Source organism: Dama dama, chromosome 7, assembly GCF_033118175.1.
Source record: "Dama dama isolate Ldn47 chromosome 7, ASM3311817v1, whole genome shotgun sequence".
NCBI lineage: Eukaryota > Metazoa > Chordata > Mammalia > Artiodactyla > Cervidae > Dama > Dama dama.
In genome coordinates this window covers 11,035,241-11,062,823 of record NC_083687.1, presented here as the reverse complement: position 1 = coordinate 11,062,823, position 27,583 = coordinate 11,035,241, and the positions used below count along the sequence as shown (strand labels likewise).

The 27,583-nt window shown below is 40.4% G+C and overlaps 1 protein-coding gene across 1 annotated transcript in view; it reads left to right on the top strand.

Moving 5' to 3' along the window:
- NUDT3 (nudix hydrolase 3) overlaps positions 1-27,583 on the top strand; it is a 114,183-nt gene that overhangs the window by 39,649 nt on the left and 46,951 nt on the right. The window contains exon 2 of the mRNA XM_061146472.1: positions 20,984-21,094. Coding sequence (XP_061002455.1) covers positions 20,984-21,094 — 111 coding nt within the window. The remainder of the gene's footprint in view (positions 1-20,983; positions 21,095-27,583) is intronic.

Here is a 27,583-nt window from a genome sequence, read left to right as displayed (position 1 = left end):
TCTGTTTATTCTGAGTTTTACAGCATTAGATTGTCTTCAAGTAAAGGACTCTTAGCTGAGAATTCTCAGTCTTAATGAAGTCGCTGCCTAGTTTTCCTTTGTGATTTCTAGTGATAACACTCTGATCTTCCTAAATAGAGTAAATAAAGTGTAAGTTGTAGTAAAATGAAAGTTTAAGAGTTAAATTTAGTTCAGTTAGGAACATAAAACTTTGTGAAATATAGTACATGAAATTATATAAAACTATTTTCCTTTTAAAAATTGTCTTTCCATCTTAACTCTTGTATAGTTAAATGTTTGTTTTTTTCCTGGTGTACCATGTATATCTGGCCCCTTTTTGTTATCATAAGAATGGTAAGTTAAAATTCACACACATGTAGTCACAATTGCAAAAGAACAGTTGTTGTGACCTGCCTGCCCCTGCTTACTGCTCTTCTGGCCCTGCTGAAAGTCATGTCGTCCCTGCCCATCTATTCATGTCTCTGTCTGGGCAGTATAGTTTAGCTGGGCAGGATACGGCCATGAAATGAACCATCACAATTTACAATAATTAGTGTAAAGTAAAAATTTCTTTTTTGTTTTTAAAAATAATTTCTTCTTAGTCCTGTGATTGTGTTTATGTGTGGAATTAATATTCTTTTAGTAGTAACCAACCGGTAAGAATTTGACTTTTTTAAAAATAATAAGCAATAAACACGCATGCTCACTCAGTCATGTCCGACTCTTTTGTGACCCCATGGGCTATAGCCTGCCAGGCTCCTCTGTCCATGGGATTCTCCAGGCAAGAATACTGGAGTGGATTGCCATTCCCTTCTCCAGAGAATCTTCTTGACCTAGGGATTGAACCTGCATCTCCTGCATCGGTAGGTGGATTCTTTCCCACTGAGCCACTTAGGAAGCCCAAGTGATAGGATAGAGTTATATCAATAACAGGAAAGAATAACCTTTAGAAATGGGCAGGATCTGTGCAAAGAAAATAAAAGTGTTATTGAGAGGATTTGAACAAATATTCTTAAGTAGGAAGGTTCAATGCCATAAGATGTAAATTCTTGGTGAGTTAATCTATAAATTTAACTTGATTTTTGTAGAAATTACAAGTAGTTTTCTTTAAACCACAAGAGCAATTTCTAAAGTTCAAATGGATAAACAAACATAGAGGAATAGCCAGTAAAATTCTGAAAAAGAAAAGTGAAGGTTGAGAGTAGTGATGTCTAGTTCATTTAAACTATATTGCAAAGTTCTAATAGTTAAGTAGAATGGTAGGACTTCCCTGATGGTCCTTGGCAAAGACTCCGAGCTTCTAGCACAGGGAGCTGACGTCAGGGAAAGTGAAAGTTGCTCAGTCATGTCTGACTCTTTGTGACCCCATGGACTGTAGCCCGCCAGGCTCCTCTGTCCATGGACTTCTCCAGGCCAGAAGCCTGGAGTGGGTTGCCATGCTCTTTTCCAGAGGATCTTCCAAACCCAGGTCTCTCCTTCATTGCAGGTAAGGGAATTGGATCCTATATGCTGAAAGTATAAGATCCCACATGCTGCAGTGAAGATTGAAGATCTCATGTGCCCCAACTAAGACCTGGTACAGCTAAATTAAAAAAAATATGTATATATATAAAACTGTTGAACTGGATCATGAGTAGACAGACAAATCAACAGAACAGAATGCATGTAGGAGCAACCGGTCATCTAGAAAAATATGAAATTGGATTCTTCACTATCAGGATAATTTCCATTATGGATAGGAAGTATACACATTTAAAAGACCATAAATTGCTAGAAGAAAGCATGAGATAATTTCATTGCAATCTTGGACTGGGCTGGGACCTTTTAATTATGCTATCTAATTCAAGTCATAAAAGGAACGATTTAGGGGGAAGGATGGGTTGGGACTCAGGGAAAAAAATTTAAAAAAAAAAGAACAATTTGAAGGAACTATGTATGTGGAAAGCTACACCTTGTTCATGGAGTAGAAGATGTTACAGTTCTCCCCAGATTAATCTATTAGATTGTATGTTCCACAAGAGCAGGATCTTTGTTTTGCTTGTTGCTCTACCCACAGTGCCTCAGTGATTGGCACTGAGTAGGTACCAAGTGAATATTCATTGAATGAAAGTGGATGAATGTATGAATTCTGCCTGTGTGTTCACATATGGAAAATGGTAGGGCTATTTATTGTAGCATTTAAAAAATAATTTTATTTATTTATGACTGTGCTGGGTATTTGTTGCTGCACCGGCTTTAGTTGTGGCAAGTAAGGGTTATGTGGCGCACAGGCTTCTCATTGCGGTTGCTTCTCTTGTTGAGGAACACTGGTTCTAGGGTGCATGGCCTTCTGTAGTTGCAGCTCCAGGCTCTAGAACACAGGCTCAATAGTTCTGGTGCTTGGGCTTAGTTACTCTGCAGCATGTGGGATAGTCCCAGATGGGGATCCAAGACCCGTGTTTCTTGCATTGGCAGGTGAATATTTTACCACTGAGCCTACCAGGGAAGCCCTGTAGCATTGTTTTAACAGCAGAAACTGGAAATGCCCAAAATGTCTGTCAAGAGGGCTGGTTAAATAAATTATGGTACATCTGTATACTATAAAATTCTCCAGTAGCTTCTGTGGGATATCATTTACATGAAGGACCAGAACAAACAAAACTATCTGTGATAGTATAATTCGCAATAGTGACTGTCTTTGAGTCAGGAATATAGACAGGAAAGAGGCACATGGAACTTTCCTGGGAGATGGAAACATGCATCTTAGTAGGTGTGTGGGTTCAAGTCTTGTATAAGTCAGAGTCATCATACTGTACCCTGATGATCTATACATTCCAGTGTGCATGAATTATATGTCTTGCAACAACACACACAGTGTTAATAATCAAAATGACAGAAATAAATGAATTTGACTGTCTATCAATTTAGTGGTATCATTTTACAGAGAATCTTTCATGTGACTAAAATAGTATTTTGATCAACCATATCTAGTGGGATCTATCCTTAGGCTAAGAAGAACTACAGAGAAATCTTAAATTGTACTTAGTAGTTTTATGGTTAATAGTACTGTTAATTTGAAATTATTATAGGACAACTCAAATAGATAATTATCTTGTTATTTTCAGCATAAAACACAAAAGCATAAAATACAAGAAGTTAAAAAGCTTGTGCTAAGTCACTTCAGTTGTGTCCAACTCTTTGTGACCCCATGAACTGGGGCCTGCCAGGCTCCTCTGTCCGTGGGATTTCCCAGACAAGGATATTGAAGTGGGTTGCTATTTCCTCCTCCAGTGGATCTTCCTGACCCAGAGATTAAACCCAGGTCTGTTAGGTCTCCTGCATTGGCAGGTGGGTTCTTTACCACTAGCACCACCTGGGAAGCCCTTTAAAAACCTTAGTAGGCTTTGATTTTGGGGGGCTTCAAAATCACTGCAGATGTTGACTGCAGCCATGAAATTAAAAGATGCTTGTTCCTTGGAAGAAAAGCTATGACCAACCCAGACAGCATATTGAAAAGCAGAGACGTTACTTTGCCAACAAAGATCCATCTAGTCAAAGCTATGGTTTTTCCAATAGTCATGTATGGTTGTGAGAGTTGGACTATAAAGAAAGGTGAGCGCCAAAGAATTGATGCTTTTGAACTGTGGTGTTGGCGAAGACTCTTGAGAGTCCCTTGGACGGCAAGGAGATCCAGCCTGTCCATCCTAAAGGAAATCGGTCCTGAGTAGTCACTGGAAGAACTGATGCTGAAGCTGATATTCCAATATTTTGGCTACCTGATGCAAAGAACTGACTCACTGGAAAAGACCCCAGTGCTGGGAAAGATTGAAGGCAGGAGCAGAAGGGGACAACAGAGGATGAGATGGTTGGATGGCATCACCAACTTGATGGACTTGAGTTTGGGTAAGCTTTGGGAGTTGGTGATGGACAGGGAGGCCTGGTGTGCTGCAGTCCATGGGGTTGCAAAGAGTCAGACATGTCTGAGCAACTGAACTGAGGCTTTAAATTTGAAATGGAAATATTCGTATGACCCGTAATTTATTTTTCTTTTCAATTATTACTCTTTTATTTTTTTAAAATAATATATATTTCCTGTCTTATTGAAAAACCTAAGGAACAGTGACAACACAGTGGCAGCAATTATTCAAATCCAGGTCTCTAAATATCATTTCCCACTAAAAGGAACCAAGGCTTCTTAGAGAAATAGCTGAATTCAAATCTGGAACAAGAAATACTTAACATGAGCCTGAGATATCTTACAATGACAAAAAGCAAGAAAACTAAGGTTAAAGATTTATATCAAAAAGATATGAGATAAAATTTGTAAAGCATTACTGGTAGAATCTCAGTGATGGGCACATGAGTGGTTACTGTATAATTCTTAGAACTGAGTTGTATGTTTAAAAACTTTTATAATGAAGTACTAAATGCTATTTTGCCCCTCCTACCATCTTATTGGGGCTTCTCCTTTGCCCTGGGATGCCAAGTATTTATTTTTGGTGGGATCCATCATTCTGCTGTCGATGGTTGTTTAGCAGCTGGTTGTGGACCTTGATGTTCTCACAGGAGAAGATGAGCGCCTGTCCTATTCTGCCATCTTTCATGTAAGGCCAAACTATAGGGAGGGAACACAGCCCCACCCATCAGCAGAAAATTAGGTTAAAGATTTACTGAGCATGGCCCTGCCCACCAGAGCAGAGCAAGACCCAATTTTAGTCACAGCCAGTCTTTCACACAAGGAGGCCTCCACAAGCCTCTTAGCCTCATCCATCAGAGGACAGACAGAATGAAAGCCACAATCACAGAAAACTAACCAAATTGATCACATGGATCACAGCCTTGTCTAACTCAATGAAACTATAGGCCATGTCGTGTAGGGCCACCCAAGATGGACGAGTCATGGTAGAGAGGTCTGACAGAATGTGGTCCACCTGAGAAGGGAATGGCAAACCACTTCAGCATTCTTGCCTTGAGAACCCCGTGAACAGCATGAAAAGGCACATTGATATGACACTGAAAGACGAATTCCCCAGGTCAGCAGGTGCCGAAAATGCTACTGGAGAAGAGCAGAGCAATACCTCCAGAAGAAATGAAGAGCCTGAGTCAAAGTGGAAGCAACGCCCAGTTGTAGATGTATCTGGTGGTGAAAGTAAAGTCTGATGGCATGAAGAACAGTATTGCATAGAAACCTGCAGTGTTAGGTCCATGAATCAAGATAAATTGGAAGTGGTCAAACAGGAGATGGCAAGAGTGAACATCAGTATTTTAGGAATCAGTGAACTAAAATGGATTGGAATGGGTGACTTTACTCAGATGACTGTTATATCTACTACTGTGGGCAAAAATCCCTTAGAAGAAATGGATTAGACCTCATAGTCAACAAAAGGGTCCAAAATGCAGTACTTGGGTATAATCTCAAAAACAACAGAATGATCTCTGTTCGTTTCCAAGGCAAACCATTCAGTATCTCAATCATCCAAGTCTGTGCCCCAACCACTAATGCTGAAGAAGCTGAAGTTGAACGGTTCTATTTAGACCTATAAGAACTTCTAGAAATAACACCCAAAAAGATGTCCTTTTCATTATAGGGGACTGGAATGCGAAAGTAGGAAGTCAAGAGCTACCTGAAGTAACAGGCAAATTTAGCCTTGGAGTACAAAACGAAGCAGGTCAAAGGCTAACATATTTTGCCAAGAGAACACACTGGTCATAGCAAGCACCCTCTTCCAACAATACAAAAGAAGATTGTACACGTGGATATCATCAGATGGTCAGCACTGAAATCAGATTGATTATATTCTTTGCAGCCAAAGATGGAGAAGCTCTATACAGTCAGCAAAGACATGACTGGGAGCTGACTGTGGCTCAGATCATGAACTCGTTATTGCCAAATTCAGACTTACATTGGAGAAAGTAGGGAAAACCACTAGACCATTCAGGTATGACCTAAATCAAATCTCTTATGACTATACAGTGGAAGTGACAAATAGATTCAAGGAATTAGATCTGATAGAGTGCCTGAAGAACTATGGACAGAGGTTTGTGACATTGTACAGGAGGCAGTGATCAAGACCATCCCCAAGAAAAAGAAATGCAGAAAGGCAAAATGGTTGTCTGAGGAGGCCTTATAAATGGCTATGAAAAGATGAGAAGCTGAAGGCAAGGGAGAAAAGGAAAGATATACCCATTTGAATGCAGAGTTACAAAGATTAGCAAGGAGAGATAAGAAAGCCTTCCTCAATGCAAAGAAACAGAGGAAAACAACAGAATCGGAAAGACTAGAGATCTCTTCAAGAAAATCAGAGCTACCAAGCATTCCATGCAAAGATGAGCACAATAAAGGACAGAAATGGTATGGACCTGACAGAAGCAGAAGATATTAAGAAGAGGTGGCAAGAATACACTGAAGGACTATACAAAAAAGATCTTCATGACCCAGATAGCCACGATGGTGTGATCACTCACCTAGAGCCAGACATACTGGAATGTGAAGTCAAATGGGCCTTAGGAAGCATCACTATGAACAAAGCTAGTGGAGGTGATGGAATTGCAGCTGAGCTATTTCAACTCCTAAAAGATGATGCTGTGAAAGTGCTGCACTCAATATGCCAGCAAATCTGGATAACTCAGCAGTGACCACAGGCCTGGAAAAGGTCAGTTTTCATTCCAGTCCCAAAGAAGGGCCATGCCGAAGAATGCTGAAACTACTGCACAATTGCACTCATCTCACACGCTAGCAAAGTAATGCTCAAAATTCTCCAAGCCAGACTTCAATAGTACATGAACCATGAACTTTCAGATGTTCAAGCTGGATTTAGAAAAGGCAGAGGAACCAGAGGTCAAACTGCCAACATCGGCTGGATCATCGAAAAAGCAAGAGAGTTTCAGAAAAACATCTACTTTTGCTTTATTGAGTAAGCTAAAGCCTTTGACTATGTGGATCACAACAAACTGTGGAACGTTCTTAAAGAGATGGGAATACCAGACCACCTGACCTGTCTCCTGAGAAACCTGTATGCAGGTCAAGAAGCAACAGTTAGAACCAGACATGGAACAACAGACTGATTCCAAATTGGGAAAGGAGTACGTCAAGGCTATATATTGTCACCCAGCTTATTTAACTTATATGCAGAGTACATGATGCAAAATGCTGGGCTGGATGAAGCACAAGATTGCAGGGAGAAATATCAATAACCTCAGATATGCAGATGATACCACCCTTATGGCAGAAAGTGAAGAGGAACTAAAGAACCTCTTGATGAAGGTAAAAGAGGAAAGTGAAAAAGTTGGCTTAAAACTCAACATTCAAAAAATGAAGACCATGGCATCCGGTCCCATCACTTCATGACAAATAGATGGGGGGAAAAGGTAAACAGTGGCCGACTTTATTTTCTTGGGCTCCAAAATCACTGCGTATGGTGACTGCAGCCATGAAATTAAGAGACACTTGCTACTTGGAATAAAATCTTTGACAAACCTAGACAGCATATTAAAAAGCAGAGACATTACTTTGCTGACAAAGGTCCCTCTAATCAAAGCTATGGTTTTTCCAGTAGTCATGTATGGATGTGAGAGCTGGACTATAAAGAAGGCTGAACATTGAAGTATTGATGCTTTTGAACTGTGGTGTTGGAGAAGACTCTTAAGAGTCCCTTGGACTTCAAGGAGATCAAACCAGTCAATCCTAAAGGAAATCATTCCTGAATATTCATTGGAAGGACTGATGCTGAAGCTGAAGCTCCACTACTTTGGCCACCTGCTGCAAAGAGCTGACTCATTAGAAATGACCCGACTCATTAGAAAAGACCCTGATGCTAGGAAAGATTGAATGCAGGAGAAGGGGACAACAGAGAATGAAATGGTTAGAATACATCCCTAACTCAAGGGACATGAGTTTGAGCAAACTCCAGGAGATGGTGAAGGACAGAAAAGCCTGGCATGCCGCAGTCTATGGGGTCACAAAGAATGGGACATGACTGAGCAACTTAACAACAGTGATGAAACGCTGGAGATAAAAGGGGACAGGAATCACTCTGGAGTAGCTCTTGCTAGTTAAACATGAGAGTATCAAGATTTTAATGACTGCAGCTGGTTGAAACACATGACAGAAAAAAGTCTAGTTAATGATGCAACAATAACAGTGTTTGGGGGTATTTTGGGGACAGTATCTTGTTATTCTGAAAATTAGTAAATGAGAAAAAAAATCAAGCATTTACTTTGCCTTTCCTTTATTTACGTGTAATCAAACAGTTGATAAAGAATTTTATTTGTAGAATTTCAGCTAATCAATATATACAAAAGGGGCAGTACAGTTAGAAAATTGCCACTTGCATTCCCTAAAGAGATCATAGCTACAGATGACTGTCATTAATAGATGCTAACACCATTAAGTGGAAGGCTGGTGGTGAGCTCTGTAATGTACAAATCATGTGACAGCACTTTTAAAACCACAGTTTTATCCTCTCATCACTAAAAGTAATGTCACATATTCTGTAACTCACAATATAGGAAGTATTTAGCACTTCCACAAAGTTTCCTTGCCAAAACACCAAATCTAAAACTGGCCAAGCTTCAAGATCTAATGACCTGGGGCAGGACATATGGGGTCTAGAGGAGCAAGTTGAAGGTTACCACAAGGGATGGCACTAGCAAGTGTTGAAAAGTGGGAAACAGTACAGAATGAATGATCTGTTTACTTCAATAAATAAATGGCTTGAAAACAAAGGGCCAGGAGAGGGGACTGCTTTAGAATAAGTCTTAAGTCATATCAACCAAATGCGGTATATGAACCTAGTTTGGGTCTTCATTTAAATAAGCAAGTTGTAAAATAGCATTTTTGAAGCAATTGGAAATAGTTGAATATGGCCTGTTCATTAGCTGATTATAACAAATTGTTAATTTTGCTGGGTATAATAGTGATGTTGTGGTATATTTTTTTAAAGCCCTACCTCCTGCATACATGGTATTTACCATCGTGACCTGGAAGCTCTCCTAGCCTTTCCATCAGTTCTCAAGCCCTTTTTTTTTTTTTTTAATCTCAGAATCCTTTTACACTCTTAAACATTATTGAAGATCCCCCCAAAAGCTTTTGTTTGGTAAATTTTATCATCAGTATTTATTATATTGCTTCCCGGGTGGCGGCTCAGGGTGAAGAATCCACCTGCCAATGCAGGAGACGCTGATTCTATCCCTGGGTCAGGAAGATCCCTTGGAGAAGGAAATGAAAACCCACTTCATTTATTCTTGCCTGGAGAGTCCCATGGACAGAGTAGCCTGGTGGGTTACAGTCCATGGGGTTGCAAAGAGTTGGACATGATTGAGTGACTAAGCACACAAACAGTGATTACCTGGAGGTTCATTGTAATTTTTTCTCTACTTTTGTCTATGTTTGGAATTTTCTAAAATAAGTTTTTAAAAAAACCACATGGTCATTAAAAAAAAGACTCTTTGGTATGTAGTGGTGAAATGATCCCCATGGTTTATGTGAAAAAACGTGGAACTGTGGTGAAGAGTTACTATTTGTGTTTTAATAAAGAGGGGAGCAAATATTTAAGAAAGTTTCATTAAGAAGCAATTTGGAGATGGAGGTAGGAGAGAAGGCCGGAGATGAAAGAGAAGACTTGCTTTTCAACTGTCTGTTCTCTTGTACTTTTTTTGTTAGCTTGTGTATCATTGAAAAAAAGTGGAATTGGAAACAACAATTTTAGACACACTACTGTGTACATTTAGAATAATAGAATGTTAATCCTGGAAGGGGTTTAGGAATTAATTGGAGTACCTCATTTTAAAAATGAGAAAGGTGAAGTATAGCTTTTATTTTTTCCAGTTGTGTGGCTGATTGGTATAAAGCACACCTGTGATCCATGTCTCCTTACTGCCCTCCTCTAAAAAGTAGACAGCATACAACTGTGGTTTAAACTTCTACATTTTATATTAGGTGGAAATTTGATTAATATGTTGATGCTACTTTGAGGACATAATACCTGCTTTTTTACACTGTATTTATATAGTCCTGAGACTGTGTGTGGGAAAATAATGTAGTTTTTGGATGTCAGGAATGCTGTTCCTCTGGCTTTATTTATTTTTAATGAACTCAAGAAACTCAAGCATTCTAAATATTTCATTCACTCCATTTGGCTGTCAGAAATTTCCTTGGGAATAATGCTTGGCATTCTTCTTGTCCAATTATAAAAGTCTGAAATGCTTGTTCTAAAATATTCAAGCTATACACAAGGTTTTAATGTGAAATGCCTCCTCCTCCTTAGTGTTGCCAAGTGTACTGTCCAGAGGCAGCCATTGTTTCTCAGATGAATGCTTTCAAATTAACGTTTAAGTTGAGGTTTTAGAAATTCCCATAGTATAGAGAGAGTGTAGGAAGCTTAACTTTTCCTGTAATATCTCAGACTATTTCTCCCTTTCCTACCTGCTTCTCTTCTGTATTTCTCTCTTCTGAAAAATGAGTATCGATTTCCACCTACTGACCTCAGTTAGAAGTCATAGCCTCTGCATCCCTTTTACAGCACTGTAATTTCTGGTTAGCTACCAGTTGTCCTAGCTGTCTCCTAAATATGACTTGTATCAGTCTCTTCTTCTCCTGGGACCTTGGTTACATCCAGCTCCCTTATCCTCTCTCACTGAACTTATCCCACCCCCACCCAGCATTCATTCAGCTTCCAGATTCAAGCTTCTGAAACACAAGTGAGATCGCCATCTCTCTTCTCAAAAACCAAGGAGGATTCCCAGTTGCATTCAGTTATTGTAACTCTTTGATGTGCTTCCTGTATGAACTTTTTATACTAGACACAGTTAATTTATCAGCTTCCTCTGTTGCCCTCTTCCTCCTTCCCATCTTGCACCTTTCACCATATTAAACTGCTTGAGTTTCTCAGCATTCTCTGGCTATAATATACTGTTTGCTGCATGTGTGGCTGTGTGATTGCAGTGCCCCTTGCCTGGAACCCTCTCCTTTCTGGGCTCAGTAAATTTCTCCTCTAGGTTTAGTTCAAGTGTTCCCTCTTGAGAAGTATTCTGGGATCCTCTCGTAATCTTCATTCCCTCATAATAGTCCTTACTAACATGATGGTGTGGCTGCTTGGGCCCTTTGTTAGATCAAGGGTTGGCAAACTTCTTCCGTAAAGGACTAGATAGTAAATATTTTTGGCTTTGTGGATCATATGATCTCTGTGAGAACTACTCCGTTGTCTGGCGGTCACAGTCAGGCATATACACTGGTTTGAATCCTGGCTCAGTGCTCACCCTTTCTGTACCCCTCACCACATCACCAAATCATCTAAAGCTTGGTTTCCTCATCACTATAATGGTAAAAATTACATAATGCCTGGCTTGTATGATGGTTTGAATATTAGGGATAGTATATTGAAAGTAGAATGTAAAATGGCAGCACCTAGCCCAAAATGGGCACTGAAGAAATACTAGTAGCTGCTGTTGTATTCCCCCTAGTGTTAGTCTCCCTTAGCCCCCCGCAGCTTTTTCAGTATTTCTAAGAGTTATGGGGAGGAGTTAAGGTTTACAGGAACAACTCAATCATTCCGGTAGGTTATGTTCATACACTGTGATCCAGCAACTTTAAGTCTTCTTTATATAACCTGCAAATACAGCCAAGTTAACTGCGTTTCTTTAGTCATCTTTTTCAAAATTAAAAAAAGTCATTGCATATCAGGTAATGTACAGTGCAGTGTGTTAACCTTTGGACATTCATTTGGGAAGGCAGGGCAGGACACTCGGTCACTTAGGACTCTAGCAGTATACGCCATACCTGGGACGTATACGGAGGAGTGATACCTGTTCTTGAAATACCTTGTTCCTCCCAAAGTAAAAATTGCAGAATATCTGTTCATAGCACAGTCCTTGTACTTGGCAGGGAATTTCCTCTTTTGTTAAATAAGCAACCTGGTTAGCTAGAAAATGAAAGGATTTTGTAAACTGTTTTCGTTTATTTGTCCTTCCTTTTTAGCAGTATTTTGAGCTGTGTGGGGGCGGGGGGGGGGGGCGCGTAATGAGCTTAAGGGTAAATGACTCTAAAACTCAAGGAACTGAAACTACTAGGGCTTGGCCTTGTGATAATTTATTGACTTAATTTCAACAAGTTATTTCACCTCATACTCAGCTTTACTCATCTTTTAAACCTTTTATAGGGTCCTTGTGTCCAAGAACTTGTTCTTTAAAACATTCTATAAAAAATAGTAAATTTATTTGGAATCCAGACAAGTGCAGGTAACATTCACTGTTATGTTGATCTTATTTTTGTGAAGTGACACATGAATGGTTAGAATGGGCTTGACTGTGAAAACAGTTTGCAGGGCATGTCACGGATTTGATAAGGTGCAGCCCTTGTGCCATCTGGGCGACCAGCAGAGCTGTCTGGTGGTAATGACATTGTTGAGGGGCTGTCAAATGCCAGGGGCATCACGTTGTTGGAAATTATATTATGTTAAGTGCATTATTGCCTGCTCAGTTTTCTGGAAATTAGTCATACATCTAAAATATATAGCTTGCCAGTCAGTATTTTCCATGTTGTAGATTATCACCGTAGATAATTGATTTTTTTAAGAAAATTATTAAAAAAAAAAATTATTTCCAGGGAATTTCCTGGCAGTTCAGTAATGGTTAGGATTCTACTTTCATGGAGCATATAGAGTGCTTTTTCCATTGTTGAAGGCCCAGGTTTTATTCCTGGTTGGGGAACTAAGATCCCACAAGCCATGCAGTGTGGCCAAAAAAAAAAAAAAGTTTCCAGAACTTTAACATGGAATAGGATTTAGAAAAGGCAGAGGAACCAGAGATCAAATTGCCAACATCTGCTGGATTATCAAAAAAGCACAAGAGTTCCAGAAAAAATCTCCTTTATTGATTACGCCAAAGCCTTTGACTATGTGGATCACAACAAACTATGGAAAATTTTTAAAAGAGATGGGAATACCAGACCACCTTATCTGCATCCTGAGCAATCTGTATTCAGGTCAAAAAGCAACAGTTAGAACTGGACATGGAGTAACAGACTGGTTCCAATTTGGAAAAGAAGTACAGCAAGGCTGTATATTGTCACCCTGCTTATTTAACTTACATGCAGAGTACATTATTCGAAATGCTAGGCTGGATGAAGCACAAGCTGGAATTAAGATTGCCGGGAGAAATATCAATAACCTCAAATATGCAGATGACACCACCCTTAAGGCAGAAAGCAAAAAGGAACTAAAGAGCCTCTTGATGAAAGTGAAAGGGGAGAATGAAAAAGTTGACTTAAAACTCAACATTCAGAAAACTAAGATCATGGCATACAGTCCCATCACTTCATGGCAGATAGATGGGGAAACAATGGAAACAGTGAGAGACTATGTTTTTGGGCTCCAAAATCACTGCAGATGTTGACTGAGGCCATGAAATTAAAAGACGCTTGCTCCTTGGAAGAAAAGTTATGATCAACCTAGGCAGCATATTAAAAAGCAAGACATTACTTTGCCGACAAAGGTCCATGTAGTCAAGGCTATGGTTTTTCCAGTAGTCATGTATGAATGTGAGAGTTGGACTATAAAGAAAGCTGAAAGCCGAAGAATTGCTTTCGAACTGTGGTGTTGGCAAAGACTCTTGAGAGTCCCTTGGACTGTAAGGAGATCCAACCTGTCCATCCTAAAGGAAATCAGTCCTGAATAGTCATTGGAAGGACTGATGCTGAAGCTGAAACTCCAATACTTTGGCCACCTGATTCGAAGAACTGACTCATTGGAAAAGACCTTGATGCTGGGAAAGATTGAAGGCGGGAGGAGAAGGGGCCAACAGGATGAGATGGTTGGATGGCATCACCGACTCAGGACATGAGTTTGAGTAAGCTCTGGGAGTTGGTGATGAACAGGGAAGCCTGGTGTGCTGCAGTCCATGGGGTCTCAAAGAGTTGAACACGACTGAGTGGCTGAACTAAACTGAACTGAACCTAGAACAAATCTACCCCTCCTATGCTATTGGCTGTGGGAATGGAACCTTAGCAGAGACCAAAGGGAGTGGACGATAGATAGAGGGAATATGGATAGCTTCTCCAGCTAGAGCTCCTGGTATTAGTCTCATCCTGGCTGGAAAAGACTGGGAACATTGTTTCTCAAGTTTCTCTTTCCCTCTTTTTTAGCTCCACTCCAACATTTATATGATTATCTTCTAGAATTATCCATTAGATATTTCATTGAACCCTCAAATTCATGTTCAGAGGACAGTTTCCTTGTGGTTCCCTCCTCCACCCACTGTTTCATATTCTCTAGGAGGGCAGTTCCCCCATTGACCTGGCCCACATCCTGTCAGTCACTGGCCCTGTGGACTCTTCCTTCTGTATTTCTGGAAATGTGTCACTTCCTTCCAACTCCCACTTTGATCCTCCTTCTTTCTCAGCCTGAATTAACTGCAGAAGTGAATTCTCTTACCAAGTTTGCCCATATCCAGCCCAACTCAGAGTGATCTTTCTAAAATCTAAATTGGGTTATGTCATTTCCTTATTCTAACAACCTCAGTGACTTACTCATTGCCTTCAGGTTTCAGTCCAAACTCTTTATAATTAGATCCCTGCTTTTTTGTTCAACCTCTCTAACCTCATCTGTATGCTGTCTTCATTCCTTTTTTAAAAGCAGTTGTTTGTTCCCTTAGTTACTGGTCCATTCTTTCATTTGCTCATCAAACGTTTTTTGGCCACCTGTATATATGGGTCAGGGGCTGTACTTAGGGATTGGGTGTGAGGCAATCAACTGCACTGGTCCTTAGACCTTTCACTGACCTTTCATACCATTAATCAGGATAGACTAGGTTATGTTGCCTATCAGCCATGGGCTTTCAAAGGCTCTCCTCCACACAGGAACTCTCTTCTGTTCAAGGGGCTCAGGCTTGTATCTACACCAACTGGAACTCACCACGTTCTTGGTGAGGAGGAGAGGAGACTACATTGACTTCTCCGTGTCTCAGCCGAAAAGTGACACATGTCTCTTCTGCTCATATTTCATTATGCAAAACTAGTCAAATGGTCCCACCTAACAGCAAAGGGAGGCTGGATACTGTAGGCAAGAGCATGAAATATGTACTGAGCATTATGGTGTGTAGTCACTGAAATATAGTCAGTCACCTGACTTCTTGTTGACCTTTAAATTTCTCAAGAGCTGGAGCTGTATCTGCCTTGCTTTGTATCCTAAGCACAGGGCCATATGGTAGGCTTCTGGTGGTTTTTGTTGTTGTTGAATGAGTGTCCTTTTTTTTCCAGATTTGTTTATTTTATTTATTTATTTTTGGTTCTGCTGGGTCTTGGTTGCTGCATAAGTTTTTCTCTAGTGGCCGTGTGTGGGCTTCTCGTTGTAGCTCTTATTGTGGAGCAGGGGGTCTGGGGCTGCAGTCGCTGTGGCTCCTGGGCTCTTGAGCACAGCCTTAATATTTGTGGTGCTGGGTTTAGTTGCTCCATGGGATGTGGGATCTTTCCAGATTGGGGGTCGAACCCGTGTCTCCTGTGTTGGCAGGTGGATCCTTTACCACTGAGCCACCAGGGAAGCCCCAAGTGTCCTTCTTTAACTTGAATTCAACTCAAATCACTTCCTTTAAAAAGCTTCCCCTTACCACCCCCCACCATCTCCCTGCAACCTGACTTTTCAGTGTGATTGTGATTTTCTCTGCATACCTCAAACAAAGCACTCCTCACTGTATTGTATTCTTTTCGAAAGTTGTATTAAACAATTTAAAACTTAAGAAATAAAACATTACTGTTTTAGCTGCATCCCTTTATGTAAATCTCTCCAGATTAGGTTTATCATTCCCACCTTTTTCACTGCACACTTGTCCCTAGTCAACACAGTGATTTTTTTCTGTGTCCTTGAGGATACTAAGTTGTCATGAATCCAAGAATTCATATATGGGTGGGTGTGTTCTGTGGGTTTGTTTATCCGTTTCTGCCTGAATATCATTTGTCTCGATGCAGAGAGCTTCACAAAAGGCCTGGTACTTGGTTGGCTGTCCCCCACTTTGATCTGCCTCAGAGTTGCAGTGGTTCTAATCTGCATCTCCAGTTCCTGGCTTCTTACAGTGCTTAATGAATATTTGTTGAATAAATGGTGATTTTTTTTTTCTCCCTTAGAGCTTCATTTTCAGAATCTTTTAGGAGCTTTGCCATTCAATTTCTTTTTAGATAATTTGTATTTAAAAGTCAAGTTTCAGAAGAAGAATTTACTGAGCAAAACACTTACTGTAAGGCAGGAAGGAGTAAAGTCTCTGGTGAAAATAAAGAATATTTTGTTTTCAGTTTTTGCAATAAATTTTGAATGGGTTGTCAAGGAAACTTTCTGAGGAGAAGAACTATTTGCTGGTAATAGTGTTTGCTTTGAAGTATGACTACAAAGTAATGCGGCTGGCTTTCTTCAGCCTCAGTGTTGTAGTCTTACCTCATAGAGTCGTGCTTTGAATGTAAAAAGCACTCAACACTGGCTAGATTTACTAGCTAATATTTTACATTAATTGATATTTAGATATTAAATTATACTCTGTGGTACAGTTTCTTTTTCATTGCTTTAACTTTGAAATGTCCCTATAAAGTTCTTTCATTTCAACTGAAACCTAATTGGATGGCCCTAGTCAGCCTTTGAAGTGAATGATTAGGTTTAGAATGGCTGGTAAAAACTGCCAAGAAGTGGGAGAACTGTAGGAAGAAAGACTACATGTTGTTATTTATATACCAAATCAGTGAAGGATTAACCCATTTTTCTCCTTTTCCTTCTGGAATCTCCCTTGCAGATTAAATGTATGACATTACCTAAAAGTCTTTGGAGGACTTTTTTTTTTTTTTTTTAGCTTTTTGGCTTGAATTAATAAATGTGTTTATATTTGGGTTTATTTTTTTAATCAGAAATTTTTCAAAATGTATAATTGGGCAGTTTTTGAGAAGAATGGGTATGTCAGTGATCCCCTTTATCTTTTATGGGAATGATTTGAGATAATCACGAAACTAAGGATAACCTTCTGGAAGGCCACTCCTCTGGAGTGTAGACTCTGAACAAGATAGTGGTGGCACTATTTAAGCTTTTAAAAAATTGCTGTGATTTTAAAACTAGTTTTATTTTATTGAGCTGAAGTTCACATAGCATTAACCATTGTAAAGTGAATAAGTTGGTAGCATTTAGCAACTACTGCTTCTATCTAGTTTCAAAACAGTCAGCATTCCAAAATAAAGCCCTGTACCCATTAAACAGTTACTCCCTATTCTTCCCTTCCTTCAGTCCCTGGCGTCCACCAGTCTCCTTTCTGTCTCTCTGTATTTACCTATTCTGCATATTTTATATAAATGGAATTATACATTATGTGACTTTTTTTTTTGAGTTTGGCTTTCACTTAACCATAATGGTGTCAAGGTCCATCCACTGTGTAACATTTATCAGAATGTTATTTCTCTTTATGACTGAAAACTAATCCTTTTATGTACATGCCACATTTTGTTTATCCACTCATGCCTTGATGGACATTTGAGTTATTTCTCCTTTTTGGTTATTATGAATAATACTGCCATGAGCATTTGTGTCTGAGGGTTAGAGTACCTGTTTTCAGTTCAGTTCTTTGGGGTATGGTATATAGCTGGGAGCAGAATTGCTAGATCAGATGGTAATTTCATGTTTAACTTTTGGAGGAACCACCTGTTTTCTGCAGTGCCTAAACTGTTTTACATTCCTACCAGCAGTGTATGAAGATTCCAATTTCTCTGCATCCTTGTCAGTACTTGTTATTTTAAAAATTATAACCATTCTAGTAGGTGTAAAGTGGTATCTCGTGATGGGTTTACTTTGTACTTTTCTAGTGACTAATGATGTTGATCACATCTTTTCACATGCTTGTCAGCTCTTTGTATATCTTCTTTGGAGAAATGCTGTTGGTCATTTTTTCCTTGAGTTGTAAGAGTTGCTTATATATTTTGGATACCAGACCCTTATCAGATAATTTCCAAGAATTTTCTCCCATTCTGTAGATCATCTTTTCACATTTTTGATAATGTCGTTTGATGCACAGAAGATCGTAATTTTGATGATGTCTAACTCGTTCATTTTTTGTTTTGTATCTCAGGTTTTTGTTGTCATGTCTTAAGAATTTGGCCTGTCTTAGCAAATCCAGGATCATTAAGCTTTACCCCTGTTTATAGATTTAGCTCTTAGGTTTAAGTTCCATTTGGAGTTAATTTTTGTATATGACATGAAGTAGGAGTCCAGTGAGGACTCTTATTTTAAAGCATAATTTCGTGAAACTGCCACATTGTACTTCCTTCCTTCTTTCTTCCATCCTCCTGTCCTCGTATCCTCCTGTCCTACCTTCCTTCTTATTTTGGCCATGCTGCTGGGCTTGCAGAATCTTCCTTACCTGACCAGGGATTAAACCTGAGCCCTAACCACTGGGCCACCAGGGAATTGCCTCACATTGTACTTTTAATATCCCTTGATTAAACATACATACACACCAACCAAGAACTATTACGGATTTTCTTTTCTTTTTTCTTTTTTGGCTGTTTCTTGGCAGCCCTTGGGATCTTAATTCCCCAACTAGGGATCAAACCTGCGCCCCCTGCAGTGGAAGTGCAGAGTCTTAACCACTGGACTGCCAGAGACGTCCCAATTTTATATTATTTTAAGTTATTCCGTGTTGTATTAATCAAAGCAGAGTTTATATGTGTTAAAATAAATGGTGCTTGTAAATTTAAGACAGTATTTTCTCAGTACATGGGCTGTATAGTGGTGACTGTATATAGATTCGTGGATTTCCCTCTTATCTTGTGATCCCCTCTTAGTCTGCAGATCATGGATTTTGTAGAGGAGCATCAGGAGAATCTTATCATGACAAGAAGAAAGGGATTAAAGATGAAGAAAAAGGTAGTTTCCAAGGGCTGATGGTTGCAGAGAACTTATATGGGAGAGGACTGGAGGAAAGTTAACTAGCAGTCAGTCACGGGACCCATGAGGGCCAGAGAGGAAGGAGTGGTTTCTTTCAGGCAGGAAAGGTGACTGCAGAGTAGAAGTTAAGTACTGGGACGTGGAAGGGTAGATAGGGAATATAGTTTGGAATAGGGCCTGAGGCTCAGAAGACATCATCAGAAGTGATTGTTTAGGGAGCAGTTGAGGATTCCTTTAGTTTTGGAAATAATACCAACCCAACTCCATCTCCAAATGAGGAGTAAAGCTAACTCTGTTTAACATCTGTCCTGGAGAGGTTAAGGGAAAGGAACTAGGGAAGTTCTAGATTTTATTTTAACCATGATTAGAATTCTGGTTAAGTTTGAATTAGTAACCTGTGTTCTATATCAATATTTTGTGTTTGTTTGGTTTCTTTTCACTTCTTTTTTAAAAGATTAATTTTATTGAAGTATAGTTGATGTGCAGTGCTGCGTTAGTTTCTGCTGTAGAGCAAAGTGACTCAGTTATACATGTGTCTATTCTTTTCCATTATGGTTTATCACAGGATATTGAATATAGTTTCCTGTGCTATACAGTAGGAGCTTGTTGTTTATCCACCCTATATACAATAGTTTGCATTTGCTAATCCCAAACTCCCAATCCTTCCCTTCCACACCGATGACCTCCCCACCCCCCCACAACCACAAGTCTGTTTTCTATGTCTGTGAGTCTGTTTCTGATGGGTTCATTTTTGTCATATTTTAGATTCCACATACAAGTGATATCATATGGTATTTATCTTCCTTTTTTGACTTACTTCACTTAGTATGATAATCTTCAGGTCCATCCATGTCACACAAATGACATCACTTCATTCTGTTTTTAGGACTGAATAACATTCCACTATATGCACGTATATGTGTATACATGTGCACACACACCCTGCATCTTCTTTACCCGTTCATCTGTTGATGGACATTTAGGTTGTTTCTGTCTTGGCTAATGTAAATAGTGTTGCTGTGAACATAGGGGTGTGTGTCTTTTCGAAGTGTAGTTTTGTCTGAGTATATGCCCAAGAGAGGGATTGCTGGATTATAATATGGCAACACTACTTTCAGTTTTTTAAGGAGCCTCCATACTGTTTTCCCTAGTGGCTGCCCTCATTTACATTCCCACCAATCGTGTAGGAGAGTTTCCTTTTCTCCACATCCTCTTCAGCATTCATTTATTTATTATTAAATTGTTTTTTGGTTGCGCCAGGTCTTTGTTGCTGCCTACAGTCTTTATCCAGTTGCAGAGCATGGGGGATACTCTCCAGTTGTGGTGTGTGGACTTCTCATTGCAGTGACTTCTCTTGGTGCCGGGCACATGCTCTAGAGCGCAAGGGCTTCAGTAGTTGTGGCGCATGGGCTTAGTTGCTCCTTGGCGTGTGGGATCTTCCCGGATCAGGGATCAAACCCAGGTCTCTTTACCGAGCCAGCAAGGAAGCCCTATTTGTAGACTTTTTAGTGATGACCGTGAAGTGTCATTTCTTGATAAAAAGTTTTAAAAGAATTCCAGTTTTACCTCAGCTGAAAGCATGACAACAAGAAATCTTCCTAGGTCTCATGTTGGTGAGAGAATCAGGTTCTCAGCGCACGCTTAGAGCTTTGGGTTATGTGTAGTGTTGGCCTGTGGCTGTCAGATTGAGCAGGAACTGGGAGACACAGGGGTGAGAACCTCGGAGGGAAGGTTGGGACTTCATAGTGCTCACAAGCTCATCAGTGCATCAGTGACAGTCTCTGTTTGGTTTTGTTTGGAGTGTTTTTGTCAGTTGGACGTTCAAAGGGCTAAAGAGAAAGGAACAAAGGAAAGGATCGACAGGACAAGTGACTGAGAATCTGAGGGGTACACCTAATGGCCACTGGTTCAGATGCTGTTCTGCTGTTACTGGACAGGTTGTCTGCTTTTTCAAACAGAAACGGAAGCTACCTTACAAGTGATTTGGAGAGGTATCAACAAAGAATGGGTCCTAGGTACTTCTCTTTGTGTGGCGTTTAAACTCTGAGCTTGTATGAGTGTGGCTTTTTGAGAGTCTAACGGCCCGTGTGACCTCTGACTTTCAGGTGCTACTTGTGAGCAGCAGTCGTCATCCAGACCGGTGGATCGTCCCTGGAGGGGGCATGGAGCCGGAGGAGGAGCCGGGCGTGGCCGCAGTCCGTGAAGTCTGTGAGGAGGTACGCGCTGAGAGCCGTGTGGCCGCATCGCGCACCCACCACGGCGTGTAGTTCCTCACTTCATCCCCGCTCGCTGTGTGAATGGGCTCAGGGGCACAGAGAGAAGGTGCTTAGCACTCACCACAGGCCTCCTTGATCAGAGAGGTAGTGAGGTTGTGACATGGTGGTGTCTACCAGGCTCTCTCTGCAAGGGGCGATCATGGTAGTGAATGTGTGCAATTATACCAGACAGTTCTTTCTGATTGCCCTTGGATCTCTGCCTGCTCTACCTCTGTTTCCTGTGGCAGAAGGTTGAGAATCAGATGGTTCATCAGCCCTAAGAAATAAGAGAAGTAGACAGTATTGATGTAAGCAACTTATTCTCGTTAACCTTTGCTTGAGGCGAAGGTAGCACTTGTTCTCCTTTGCTCCTGGGTCCTGGTAGCAGAGCACTGGCAAAGCAGAAGTTCAGTTTGCTGGAAGCTGTTACAGGTGCAACTTGAGAGACAATAGTATCTTGTTTTTTATTTGGTCACATGATACTCACCATATATGTTTTGAGTTCTTGGGCCGTGCCCAGTGTATCTTACTGGATACTCTAGAATTAATAGTCAGAAGTCAGATCTTGGTGCTCTTATTTCAAGGGCTTACAGTTTTGTTGGTGAAACTGAGAAATAAATTGCAGTTTAAAACCAGGAGGAAGGAACTAATGTTTCTCCATAGCCTCTTGTGGCAACACCACACCTGCTCTGCTTACGTTATCTTGTCTAGGAGTCCTGACTCAGTGATGTGAGTTTTACCAGCCCCATTGACTTGCCTTGGCCACATAGTGCTTTTTATAGGTCCATTTCCATGTACCAGAAGGGACTTAAGACTGATTCTAAGAACATATAAAACAGAGCTTAGAAAAGGTCTGAGTTCTGCATTTCTTTTGAGTCCAGCCCTTGCTGTTCTTCTTAAACTAATTTTACTTTAGAATACTCAAGGAATTCTTTCCTTGCTCTGAAGTCCTGCAGAGTTATGTTGGCTCATGACACTATTATTTTATCATATATCTGAGTATCTTTAACTATATTGTAACCTCTGAGGACTAAGATCATGTTTCCTATTTTAAATCCTCCCTTCTTGTGCCTAGTACACAGCTGGTTGAATAGAAAGTAATTAATACAAGTGTCTATGACAAATGGAACATAAAAATCCTGAAGAAATATCCCCGTTGGAAATTACCAGAGTTCTTTCTGGAGGATCTCAAAGGTTTGACTATTCAAATAAAGTGTGGTAGGGCCAGCTGGTGAATCTAAGCTACATAGTTTTGGTTTCAATCCAGTTGGCTCCTGTGGGTTCCGAGGCACCCATCCAAGGCAAAAGTGATGTTTGACAGAGTTATTGCAGCTCTGTAGGTTGTTGGAAGACATGAAGTAGACTATGGCTCTAGAATAGAGAGTAAGAAAAAAATTGCGAGACCTTGGGCAAACCTTGCTACTTGGTTTTAAAAATTGTGGGGAGACGAGTTGACAGCTTTACCTCTGTAGAGCACATTTGGATTTGGCATCTTTCTCAGGAAAGTTTGTATCAGTTGCTACCATGGTTGTTTTGTTTCTGAGTACCACGGTTGAAATGTCCCTCCGTTATACAAGTGCAACTAAGGTGTAGAAAACTAGATGATTGCAAAAGGAAATGCAGTGAGGGAGTTGGAAAGGATATACAGCACCCTTTTGTTTCCTGGAGATTGCATACCAGCCTTCAGTAGGCAAAGGAGGGAGAGAGTGGAGAATGAAGTGGAGTTGGGGAACTAGAAGGTAAACAGTGTAGCGCAGATAATTAAACTATACTTTTCACATGTTCTTCACTTACCTACCTCCTGTCTTGAAGGGAATCCCAAGCTCGAAATTAAACCCTGGTTGCCATTCTCAGCCCTGAGGAGTCCTGCTTGACCTTGAGCAGATTTCCCTCCAGGCAAGAGTCGCGCCACGCCCTGTCCTTACTCCAGCGTTGCTGAGAGGTGAGGAGCAGTGTGCTAGTCACTCAGGCGTGCCCGGCTCTGCGGCCCCATGGACCGCAGCCCGCCAGGCCCCTCTGTCCACGGGATTCTCCAGGCAGGAACACTGGAGTGGGTAGCCATTTCCTTCTCCAGGGGCCCTTCCTGATCCAGGGATTGAATCGGGGTCTCCTGCACTGCAGGCAGATTCTTTACCATCTGAGCCCCCAGGGAAGCCCATAAATAAAGTACCAAATAAATCAAATAGTGAATATAAATTAGTGAAACGTATCATTACAGAGACAAACATTTCAGTGGTTTACGTCAAAATAAAATGGAGGGACTGACTTTTCCAATTCTATGTCTGCTAACAGAGAATAAAACTTGGAATCAGTGAGGATGTGGGTAGATGCTTTTGATTGTTCTTGAAGGGTAATTTTGTAAGCAGAAATCACTATTCAGGGATTTATTTAGTTTTCAAAATGTCATGACTTTGTAAAAGCAAACATTCAAAAACTTAGTTCTTTCCTAATGCTTATAAATCGGATTGCTGTATTGTAAGCATAGGAGATTTTACTAGTCATTTTTAAGGGGCCTTTGGATAATACCTAGGCCAGTTCATTGAAAACTTTCAGATGTTTCAGGTTGCATTTATAAATTTAATTAACTGGATTGCTTTTTAAAGTTGTCTGACTTTAAAAAAAAAGAACATGTTATGAGGTTCCTCATCCGTAAAGTCCTGTGAATGTCATGTATTAAACTTACAGCTAAGATGAGTCTTAAATAGTGCCACAGTGCAGAGGTCCCCAACCTCTGGGATGTATGTAATGCCTGATAATCTGAGGTGGAGCTGATGTAATAATAATAGAAATAAAGTGTATAATAAATGTAGTGTTCTTAAATCATCCCCTACTCCTGGTTCATGGAAAATTGTCTTCCATGAAAACAGTCCCTGATGCCAAAAAGGTTGGGGACCACTGCCATAGTGTACATAAATTTACTAAGATTTTCAACTTAAAATTGCCAGTCAGAAATAAGGTATTCAATTATACTTTCAAAATTGAGGTTACCATCAAATAAGCCAAATTATTTTAAACATTATAAAATCATAAAATCTGTTTGGCCTCCTTCACCTTTCCTGTTAAATGAGGCCAGGACTCAGAGTGTCCTGAAAGGAAAAGCTGTTACTATAGCTCAGTCAAGACTGTCACTTCACTGGACTTCCCTGGTGGTTCAGTGATTAAGACACTGTAGGGGACATGGGTTTGATCCCTGGTCAGGAAACTAGGATTCCACATGCCACTCAGTGTGGACAAAAAAAAAAAAAGGACTGTAATTAAACAGAGATGAATGATCATCATGCAGTCCACCTGGTGGTGGTGGGTATCGAGTAAGCCATCTGAAGTATCTGGCACACCAGGCTAATTTTGTGCTTCACCCTGAAGGTCTTCCTCCATGCAGTCTTTGTGATTCCGTCTTGTTCTCCCTGTGTGTTCCATTGCAGTGTATTTCTAGCATCTTTTTTTTTTCTTTTGCCTCACCATGCAGCATGTGGGATCTTAGTTCCCTGACCAGGGATCAAACCTGTACCCCCTGCATTGGAAGACAGAGTCTTAACCGCTGGACCACCGGGGAAGACCCTATCCAGCATCATCTTTATCATGTTTTATTCATATCTTTTGTCTAGTTGTCTTCTATGCTAAATTTTACATTCTGTGTAGCCAGATACTATTCCTTTTCAGTCACTGTTTAATCCCCAGTGCTTAACACATAGCAAGTGCTTAAGAAAGGAAGTGCTACAGTTTTTGGGGTGACCACTAGAGCAGCCACATAAATGCGGTTGCTGCTGCTGCTGCTAAGTCGCTTCAGTCGTGTCTGCCTTTGTGCGACCCCAATGCGGTTGAGGTAGGCCCTTTTGGATTGCCAGGAGTAGACATATATCTACAGGTCCCTCAGTTAATTGAGGGACAAGAATATGACAGTATCACAGCCGCTGCCCAATCAGACTGTGCAGAGCTGGAAACTTAGGTCCTGATGCCCAGGCAGGCCTTTTCACAGTAGCTGGATGGACGGTGGGGACGCAGGGCAGCTATTAAGCCTAGTCACCATCCCTCTCTTCCACTGTGGAGGCTGCCTTTCTAAGCTCTTCTCAGCCTTGGCTTCTGCTTACCAGTTTTTGTTTGGTGCTTTTCCTGCCTTGTCTATCACTAATCTAACTGTTGACTCACTCTGTGTGTCTCATACTCAGCTTGCCTGAGAAGAGTACTTGATTGGTTATAATCTTCAGGTATAGTTGCCAGGTCACATCCATTTCTAGCCATTTGAAGATGTCTGATTTCTTATTCCTCCAACTGAGCTCAGAACGGCGAGGTCATGTGCTTTAAAAGCCTGTGCTTAAGTACTGCCTGCAGCAGTGGACCAGCAGTTCTGTGTGTGTAATAAGAATATATTTATTAACACAGGAAAATATTTGCAGCAAATTCCCTAGTGATTAAAGTAGGTTATGAATCAGCATTTATGATAGAAAACCATTTAGTGAAGAATAAATATGTGTCTACTTGTATAGAAAGAACAATAATATTGCAGGTGCCAAGCTCTGTTTAAGCGTTTTGCATTTGTTGCCTCATTTCTTCACCATACCTGATGAGGTAGTAACTGTTATCATCTACATTTTATAGGTGAGAAAAAAGTGAGATTGAGTAATTTGTGCAAACTAACTGTGCCCAGCTAGATGTGCTCAATGTGAAGTTTGAATCCAAAACATCTAGTCTTAGCACCCATACTCTTAATGCCTTGAAAGAATGTCCACCAGATGTTCACAGTGGTTATCATTGGGTTAGCTCTTAGATTATCAAGTTTTTTGCATTAAACATATATTTGTTCATGGAAAAATTTTCTGAATAAACATGAATGTAATGAGGTTATTAAGTCAGTTTTAGGTACGGTAAAACTCAACCTGCTCTGAAACTTGGTTCAACTCAGCTTAAAATTTTTAGCATATTGCCTGAATCTCAGAAACAGATAAATCTGTAGCACTTCAATCATTACCAATCACCACATTTAAAGGACTGAACTCTTCCCTTTTGGAAACTTGCCTTCATTTTTCAGTTGTTTTTAAAGTCCTGCTAGAGTGATCCCTCAAAGGGTTGGAAGGATGAGGCTTTCTCCCAGGGCTGGCCACGGGCCTTGGTCACAGTGCATCTCTAGCAGAGGCTTGTATGAGCCAGCCATGTGATGCTCTCTCTGGAATAAAAAGGAAAAGCAGTTCTTTGTGTGGTTTTCAGAGCTATTCTTTCTTGTTAATTCAATGGGAAAGGTAAAACTGCTGGCTGACAGGGAAGAAAAAGAAGCTGGATCTGAAACTGTTCTGTCTTCTGTGCAGCTGTTAAATTTCCATCTCTTTCACTCATTGTCACCTCAGCCAAACCAAGAGGTTATCACAAAGATATAGAACATATGAAAACAGAAACAGAAAAATTATGTGCATAGCTGCAGCTGTATTCTCTTCAAGGGTAACAAAGATGTGTACCTTCTGCCTGTAGAGAAATGTAGCCCGCGGTAACGGAGAGTGTGGTCAAACGCCAGTTCCTTTTGTCCACTGCCTCATGTCTGGTCAAGGCCCATATCCATTTCCATTTCTAGCATATAATCTATAAAGTTTCTGTAGGTAGCCTGATAATTAACCTTTGGCACAGACCTAGGTTTAAAAAGAAAAAAACAAACTTGTTCTCCGACTTCCTCACCTGTGTCCTTGTGTCTCACCTCTCTTGTGTACCTTCAGGCTCTGACCATCTGTTGTTTTGCCACACAAACTCACCATCTTGGAAAATTCTTAGTGTCAGTGATGTCACCTTAAACTTTCTTGTACCTTGCTGCCCTTCTTCAGGTTTTTGTTTTTGTCTGTGCTGCCCGTGCAGCTTGTGATCTCTTAGTTCCCCAGCCAGGGATCGAACCCATACCTCCTGCACGAATGTACGGTTTTAACCCCTGGATCGCCAGGATAGAAGTCCCTCAAATTTTTGATACACTGTCTTATGTAAACATTTCACAGCACATGTGATTTAATTCACCTTCATTTAAGATAGTTTTTTGAACATCTAGATGCCTTAATATGGTATCAAGGATCATGATTACAAAGCTGTTTCTTGATTATCTCAGCCTTACTTAAGTCAACCCATCGAGAATTTATCGTAAGCTTTTCTTGATCTCATTTTATTTTCAGGTAAGAACATGGAAAATGAATTAGTGAACTTTATTTTAAAAATCTATGTCTTTTTATCCTAATTCCTGTGTTATGTGTTCCCTTTCCTTGCAAAGGAAAAAAAAGGTTATATGCTCTTATATATGTAACATAGCAACCAGAAGGCTCCCTATGGTATCTCAGAACTGTTCGATAGAGAAGCAGTGTTTCATGTCTCTTGTTATATACAAGTAGAACATTTGAAAAGCCTGTGACTACTGGGGAATAATTTGAAACACTGTTTTTTCAACTTTATGAGCTGATAGTGTTTGACTCTGTGGAGTGGAGAGAA